Source organism: Apium graveolens, chromosome 1, assembly GCF_009905375.1.
Source record: "Apium graveolens cultivar Ventura chromosome 1, ASM990537v1, whole genome shotgun sequence".
NCBI lineage: Eukaryota > Viridiplantae > Streptophyta > Magnoliopsida > Apiales > Apiaceae > Apium > Apium graveolens.
This window is the reverse complement of record NC_133647.1, coordinates 177,900,585-177,909,585: the sequence shown is the minus strand read 5'-3', so window position 1 is coordinate 177,909,585 and position 9,001 is coordinate 177,900,585. Positions and strand designations below refer to the sequence as shown.

General features: G+C 30.0%; 1 protein-coding gene across 1 annotated transcript; it reads right to left on the bottom strand.

The window, feature by feature from the left end:
• Positions 1-6,870: 6,870 nt before the first annotated feature.
• Positions 6,871-8,706, bottom strand: LOC141672038 (transcription factor MYB61-like). Its single transcript, XM_074478524.1, has 3 exons — positions 8,376-8,706; positions 8,156-8,285; positions 6,871-8,073 (listed from the first exon to the last, which is right to left on the bottom strand). Exons 1-3 carry the CDS (start codon positions 8,506-8,508, stop codon positions 6,978-6,980), a joined length of 1,359 nt encoding a protein of 452 aa, XP_074334625.1. The 5' UTR covers positions 8,509-8,706; the 3' UTR covers positions 6,871-6,977.
• Between the last annotated feature and the right edge of the window lie 295 nt (positions 8,707-9,001).

Sequence of the window (9,001 nt, the reverse complement as noted above, 5' to 3'; positions counted from 1 at the left end):
GAAACTAGAAAAATCTGCTCAGGCTAGAGGAGCATCTTGAATTGACTGTGAGCCAAACCTTGTATACCTTATTTAAATTGAAGCACTTTCAGTTTTATCTACTTATCTTTAAAGATATATGTTTAAGATGTTTTGTTATCATCAAGTGTCTCTTAATTTATGGCTACAATTCCAGTAGACATAAATTGGGGGAGATTGTTGTGAATATGTTGTGCACTTGATGATTACCTAAACAAAACATCTAAGTAGATTTTACTTAGTGAAATAATGTAGCACTCGACGGATAAGAATTATAGTCCCGACGGATAACTCAGTTTGAGTACCGACGGATGAGTAATTTATTATCCATCGAGTGAGTAGCTTATATAATGATAAGTTTGTAGCACAGTGTTGTATGCACCTTTGTATAGAATCTGTAGTAGCATATAAGTCATGTTGACTTTAACTAGATATGCAGAATAGGTTGATTAACTGTACATAAGCAATGTCTTGTAATTCTGTATAAGTGAAATGAAGTCAAGTGCCAAAATAGCTATCAACGGATGCTTAACAAAGCTTCGACGGATGATCAAATGACTTTCAACGGATATTCAAAATAGCAGTAGACGGATGATCAAGTAAGTCATCGACGGATGATCTGAAAGTCGACGGATGATAATATCAAGATTCAAACATCAGTTGAACAGTGAAAGCTGACACACAGCCGTCGAGATTGGATACAAACACACTGTGGAAGCCCATTAACTGGGTAATAGAGGACGAAAAGCAGCAAAGATCAAGACTGTTAGATTTTATATTTATTCAGTTCTTTTGACTTTGTAATCTTGGTAATATATATAAACCAAGAGAGTAGCAAATATAAAAATAACTAAGAAAACTAAGTGAGCTTAGAAACAAACACAGATAAATCTTTGTAAGCACTATCTTTAGCATTTCCTGTGTTCTTAGTTGTTCTATCTTGTAAAAGCAGCTGTGAGCATTTCTGCACACAGAGTTCTCGATATATTAATATATATCTCTGGTGGAATTGTTTAAATCCACCAGAAAGTTTTTAAAGACTCTTATTTTTAATTACTCTTGTTTTGATTCATTAAAGTTTATATTCCGTATTGTGCTAATCAAAACAGATATATCTATAATCGAGTTGAACATTTTTATTTCAAGAAAAAGGTAAAGAATTCCATTCAACCCCCCTTCTGTAATTCTTGCTATATTGTTAAGGGACTAACAATTATATTTATTTATTTAATAACCAGAATTAGGAAATAACCGTTGAACCAAATTATACCTCATTCCGGTTTTTATAGTAAATATATACTAGTAGCCTAAAACCCATGCGAATCACTGATTATTTTTTATATTACATTATTTTTGAATTTTAATTTGAAGGTCAAATTTTAAGCTTTGAAATTTGTTTATTAGAAAATTTTGATAATATTATTTGATAATTATTGTAAATATGCATTTGTATAATTTAGTAAAATTTTAGTTTTTAAAGAAATATCACTGATTGAAAGATTTGTTTTGTTAAAATTCATAGGTGTGTTTACAAAAGATAATTATGTTTTAACTAAAAGATAAATTTCAGCTCACATTAATAATAAACGAATTATCTTTACTTTGGTATACAGAACAAATCTAATTAATTATATTCAAATATATTTTGGGTTAATTTGTTTAAACCCGGATGAATGATAAAAAGTTTATGTATCAATGATAAACCCGAATAAAAGTACATATTATTTTATGTTAGCTAGTATAATTATTTTCTTATTTTAATTTTGATTTATCATGAATTAATTGTATAATTTTTTTAGCCCGGATGAATAACACGTATTGATTTATTTTAGTCTGACGCGATTATATTGACTAAAGAATCATCTCTATTTTCATTTTATTAAAATAATTTTGGATATTATAGAAATTGAAAAAAAAACCCCGTAATTATATAAATACAAACATTTTACACACAAATCTACAATCAAACTTTTAATATTTCGGGGCCGGATCCTAGTTATCCCACAATCCTAAGCCTACATTATACTTAACAACCAATTAAATAGGCTTTAATTTTATTTTAACACAGATGAATAATAAAAAAACTACCTTTAGATTGAATTTAATTTTAGTTTTAGTGTAGATCATTAATATACATTATTTTCTTTTAGCCTTAAGCCCGTTATATGAACCATCTAATTACATTTAGTTTGTTTTTAATTTCATTTTAACTCTGGTTAAATATTATTTTGTTTTAATCCGGATAGATAACATATTTTATTTTATTCTAATGACATATATCGACCAACATAACCAACACATTATGTTGTAGCCTAGTTTAATAAAATATTTTTTAGATAGATCGGTAGTATTTATTGTAGTGTTTTACCCTGAGGTAACAAATCTTGGTTTTATTCTCATATCCGCGATCAACCTAATCTAACTAATTATATTTAGTTTTTTGTTTAATTTCATTTTTTGCGCAGAATGAATATTATAATATTTTAGACCGAATTGATAATATGTATAACTTTATTTTAGGCCGATGACATTATATCTTCCAAACGAATTTACTTTCAATTTATTTTTTTAACTCATTTATTTTTTATTTTAACCTAATGACATTATATCCACCAAACGAATTTGCTTTCAAATTTTTATTAGTCTTTATTATTTTATTTTAATCTAATGCTACAAATCCAACTGATTGTACGCAATTTATTTTTATTTTTTATTTAGGATTGGATCAATAGTATAATTTTATTTCATATTATATATTATTTTTTTTAAATCAAACCGATTAGACATATTACAATTCTATTTATATTTATATAATTATATTATGAATATTAATCTATTTATGAGAGTGTTTTATTTGAAATATTATAATACGGAGAGCACACTGACTACCAACCAAAGTTTCATTGTTTCGTCTTTAATATAATAGAGATAGTATAAAAGATAGATAGATTGATAGATAATCAACATATATTATAAAGAATTGTCCATAATATTTTTAGAGAAAGATTTGTTTTATTTGGAGAAAATAAAAAAGACAACATGTTTTACTTAAAAAATGTATAAATTAAAAAGAATTGTCTAAAATATTAGTGGAGAAAGAGTTGTTTTAGTTGGTGAAAATAAAAAAGGCAACGTATCTTATTTATAAAGGTAATTGGTTAAATATTAATAAAGTAAGGGCAATTGAGTAAAATATTATTATTTTAAGAAATGACAATTATATAATTACAGGAAGCATCTTAAAATTTCGTATTTAATATAATAATATAGATATTTTTGACTTTTGTATTGTTTTAAGAATAAAGTGTTTTTTTTATTGTCTTAAACCATGAAATGAGATTATTGTTGTTGTCAGGAATATCGATGAAGATGTTAAGTTGTTCTCTTAAAGCAGTTAAGAATTTATGAATTGTTAAAATTAAGTAGTTTAACAAAGTCTTTAAGTAAATAATAATTAAATAAAATAAACAATTAAGTAGCTGAAAAGGGTAATTTATTAGTTATTAGTGGTTATAATATTATTATTTTTATTTTATTAAATAAACCCGTAATATTTAGAGAAGTTGTTTTAATTGAGAGAAATAAAAATAATAACGTGTTATAACTAAAAATGATTTTTATTTATTTTTCTATTATAATTCGATTACTAAGCCTAATAAAATTTTAATAAAATAAGGGTAATTGAGTACTAAAAAGCAGCCACTCTATCAAAAATTTCAATATTTTGTCTTTATATTATAGTAATACATAGGGATTTTATTATATCCACACGTTCTGACAAACCTTAGGTACGTTATTATGTACAAATTTTACCACCAGGAAATAGGTTAATTAGATTGAGACTCTATTTTTCTAAAGCTAAAACTATTGACACTTACATATATCAATTAAATCTTTTCATTTTAATTTTGAACTCCTGTAAATTTTGTAAGAACTAGTCTGTCACAAGTCACAACTCACAAATTACTGCTATTACCTATAAAACTCAATATTCTCTTAGACTTAGTCGTACAACAGTTCACTTGTGACTTTAACCATAATACATACTCCTATGATTCTACCATCATTTGAATCCATGCCCAGAGGAAACACCAAAAACCTGCAGTAAGAAATCATTTGAAACTCAATTAATTAAAATACTACTACTACTAATGATCCAAATCTGACCAATCATTATATGGGTATAGATTATTAAATATTGTATGCCCTCTGCATGTAAGATAGTAGGGCCTGATTAAAAAGACTCAATAATTGAATTCACATGCATCCACAGAGAGACAGCAAAATTATATATAGATATGTACATGCTATACACTTGCTAGCACAGAAGAGTCTTAAAACTTATTCTATTTCTGAAATTATTTCATTAAAACCTCTTCTTTTTCTCATCAGTTTTTGCACGTGGGAGCACACGTATGTGCCTGCAACTATGTACCCTACCCCCATAAAAACGTTCATGTGGTGGATTCATGGCAGCAAATCAAGCTTCTTGGTATATACATCTTCACACGTATGTGTATTGAACTAAGTTCAGGTCCTGTCAAACGCACATCTTTTGCAACAAATTTTTCACATTTAAGCGCGATAATATATAACAAATTATTCTTTTATGTTAATAATTTACCATCCTAAACGCATTATCATCGAGTTTTTAACATTTTTAGCTCATCACAAATACATAGCATGGTAATTATATTATAACATTGGTACCTCAGAGTTCGCATTCTACAAACGTACATCTTGATCATATTGAAGGGTGATATTGTATAGTAAATTATACATTAATATGTTAGTACTATAATCTAGTATACTTAACGCATTATTATTATTATTATGTCTTTAGTATTTGTAGCTCACCGCATATAATAAATACAGTAAACACGTTACAACAATGGTACGGAGTGGTCCGGATGAGATGAATACCTTTCTTAGTTTTCATGATGAGATTTCTTTTATATTCTAAATTCACGTAAAAATTTGTCGGAAATCATAAAGAGTGTGAGCATACATGCTTATTATAAGTGCAAGAAAAGTAGAATATGTATGTCGAGGGACCCTGAGTCAAAACATAAATCAACTGTGCATCGCCAAGCTTTTATGTTCGAAGATGATGATAATTGTGAAAGGACGTTATCGATCTGTCAGATGCCTATTGAGCTATGCATGTCGCTATTTGTTTCTTGAGCTATATATATGTCCATGGACTTGATTAGCATATAATATATTTATTAGTTATTATTCTTGTCATCATAGTTATAAATTAGTCTAGATGGGATCATCATAGTTATTCATTATATACTGTTCGGGAGAAACGGTTGTCATGAATTAAGATATTATTACGAAATCTTTAGTAACCATCGATATATTATTAGGTTCGATCAGGAGCGAGCGACTACTGCAGTATATTTTATATTTTAGTTGCGGAATATGAGCTCAGAACTTCCGAATTCTCATATCGTGTAAGATTGACTAATCCTTTTTACAGAACATATATCAGTTGAAAATTGAAATATGAACAGCTTCCGGTACAATGTAAGCTAATTAAACCAGACACTAATAAGAGACTATAATTAAATATGATCACTTTTTATAGGAAAATTTGAAGTCCACAAGAAATTTCGAAACAAAAACAAAAAAGATTAAAAGATTGATAGGTATATAAATTGCTTGTTGGTGATAAACTCACCTAAAGAGGGAGATTTACACTGCAGAATTTTCCCATCAGGACCATCTCTCATGTATCAAGAAACCATCAAAATTTCCTTTTGTTTTATGATTAAAGTATCACTATCAAAATATCTTTATCACAGAGGACCCCATTTTTTCTGTTCATCCCTGAACTAGTAGTAGTTTTTAGGCCCATAAAGGACTATCCCTTGCAGTGTCCAGATCACTTATACAGCAAATTTTTTCCTTCTCATTCACTTCATCTGCAATTTTGTTTTCTTTTCTTTTTTCTCTATTTCTCCCACTGTAATTTCTATTTGCCCTTTAGTTTTAAAGTCTTTCTTCTTCCCTTTCGATATATAATCATCGATGAGGTGTTTCAGGTTTGCCTCCCTTCCACATAATAATTATGGAAGGGGTCCTGTCTACTACAATCATTGAACGTACTTAACATATATGCTGTAACAATCGTTTGTCATAACATGATATATATATCCATTGTAAAAATACCACTCTTTACTTGCCTCATGATTTACTACAGTCTAATTTGTATAAACAAATTTTTAGTCATTGGTGCAGTGCTGTGTGTACTGTGTATGTGTATGTGATATCTTGGATTAGTATTTAAGCCATTGAAGCCTGATCAGATGAAGGGAAACTAGGTAACAAAAATAATGCAGAAGGTGAAAAGTATCTCTATCTGTAGCAGACACTGATAGACACTCATTTAAGAAAAAAATGGTTCCTTGAATATTGTATTTTAAAATTATGTGCTTTTGATATCTACTTATAATTTGGAGAGGTCCATTGCTGAAAGCAATAGGCAAGGCTATAAAAAAATATAAAAAATTCCAAGAACACAGAAAGACTTTCAAATGAATATATTTTACATATATCTGCTACAGATTGTCACCATCTCAACTAAAAAAAATTATGTTTATATTATAAAAGCTGAAACCCAATGTGAAAAAGGATAGCCAAAAGTACAACACCTTTTTGACTGATCACCATTCATCGATTACAATATTTGTGGCTCCAAAACAACTCAACAAAACACAATTTTAATGAATAAAAACCATATATATGATCAGCTTTAAAAATATTTGTTTAGCAACTAACTATAATATTGATAAGCTGATAAATTCTGTAACGAGGCCTATATACAGAATAGTAAAAGAGGAGAAAAAGAAATAATGATATTTATATATACTTCTCCAAGAGAAAATATATCACACACACACACACACCTGTTGAATTTGAAGCATTCCATTCTCAAATTTGAATTACAAGCTCTAAGAAAAGTGTCCAAAGGTGGCAGCAGAAAGTCTCTGGAAATTCTTCGTATATACGTCTGCCGTCGCGGAGTCTTGTTGCTGGTTTTGATGATGATGATGATGCCATGGAGGTGATAAGAATTGTGTTTCTGGCTTTGTTTCACTGTACATGTCCTGAGAAGAAGTGTGATTCTGAATAGCTGTACTTAGTAAAAATGGAGTTTGGAGATAGTCATTCCATTTCATTTCATCATGTTCGACTCCTTCGAAAGATTGTACACGATGACTTTGATGATGATCTTTCTCCATTTTTCCGGTTGCACCACTCCAACAGAAACCATTGTTGTGATCAAAATATGCGAGATTATTGTTATTGGTAGTACTGCTTTCATTGTTGCTACTTCCACTGTTAGCTAGTGTATTTGCATCCCAATTCTGAACCCCACGGAGATTATGGAACGTTCCCATTGTCGAATTTGTGTTGATGTCATCATCGAGAGGAAGACTAGTGGGAAGTTTATACGTGTTAGGAATTGACGATAAATGAATGGATGGTGTTATAGAATTGAAGTCTGAGATCATTTCAGAAGACTTTGAAGGTTGGTTGAAGAAAAAATTACTAGTAGACGAATCCACCGACAAGCCTATATCAGAATTATGCTTGTAGTTTTGTATCTGTTGAAATGAGAAAAGTCTAGATAAATCTGAATTAGGCTTTGTGGTGGAAGCTTCATGGTTAGCAATAAACCTGTTCAAGAAAAACTCCTGTGTCGATGGTGGGGCTGTAATCGCGTTACATGAGTTGTCAATGAGCTGTGAATATATTTGCTTTGATGCAGTCATCTGAGGCTGAGGTTTTTGCTTCTCCATTGACATTTCATGGTTCGAATTCTCGGGTTCAACAAAGTTAAGTTCATAAGATTCTTCTGATGCTTTATCAATGGTTTTGGTATTGCTGGCTGAAGCTTTTTCTTCATTTTCAATTTCGGAGAGTGGCTTGTGAGTATTGGGATCAATGCCTCTTTGCCTTAGCTTCTTCTTGATTGAGGAGTTCCACAAGTTCTTGATTTCGTTATCTGTTCTTCCAGGTAATTGAGCTGCAATCTGTGACCATCTGTAATCAAAAGTTAAGTAAATTAATTAAACATTAGGTAGACTAAATTAAAACATGTACATGGTTCTTGGTTGATAGTTACTTGTTGCCAAGAACTGCATGTAACTCAATGATCAAACTTTCTTCTTGTTGGGAAAATGTCCCTCTTTTAAGATCAGGCCTCAAGTAATTGATCCACCTTAACCTGCAACTCTTCCCACACCTTTGAAGTCCTGCGAATTTTTGAGAATCAAGAAACAGTTTGGCATTTGGAAAAGAGATTGCATAAATATAAAAAAGGACAGTATGTAATGATTAAGTACCAGCTAATTTAGGGACAGAACTCCAACAGCCATGTCCATACTTTGATATATGCTTGACAAGTTTCTCATCTTCTTCAGGAGACCAAAGGCCCTTTCTAAGCTTTTGCTTGTAACAACAAGAATGCCTCCCCATGTGAAATGCAATAATCTGTAATGCTGGCAAAGAATAGAAAAAGGAAAGGAAGATTTACAAAAGTTGTGTCTAAAGAATATTAGCAAATCGGAACTGAAATGTCAGCAATAGGAGAAGGGGAGGCTTCTATGTAGCTAAGAAAGTGAGAGAGAGAAATGCATGATAAGGAGAGTTTTAGAAAATGAAATGGCAGGCTGGTAGGGAATCAAATTAATAGGAGAGCTGAAACGAAGAAAGGTCACCTTTCTAAAGGGTGATTCCAGACTGTGGTTCCTGAAATTTAATGTGATTTTCTTGTTTTAATTATAACTGTTATGTATGAAATATAATGATAGTACTACCTTAATGGAGATAAAACCAAAATGATGAAATTACCATCATCAGATTTCTCCAATAAGTGTCAAATAGTAATCAATTTTCATAAATTATTTTATATATATTAATATTTTATTTTCATTAAATTTCATATAAACTTGGCAACATTCTATTCGTT

Bases quoted from the DNA above. Each gene is read 5' to 3' on its own strand.
- LOC141672038 (XM_074478524.1), bottom strand. From the start codon at position 8,508: ATGGGGAGGCATTCTTGTTGTTACAAGCAAAAGCTTAGAAAGGGCCTT. The intron at 8,286-8,375 runs GTACTTAATCAT...AAAAATTCGCAG, and splicing joins TTCTGTCCCTAAATTAGCTG to GACTTCAAAGGTGTGGGAAG. The intron at 8,074-8,155 runs GTAACTATCAAC...TTTTGATTACAG, and splicing joins CATGCAGTTCTTGGCAACAA to ATGGTCACAGATTGCAGCTC.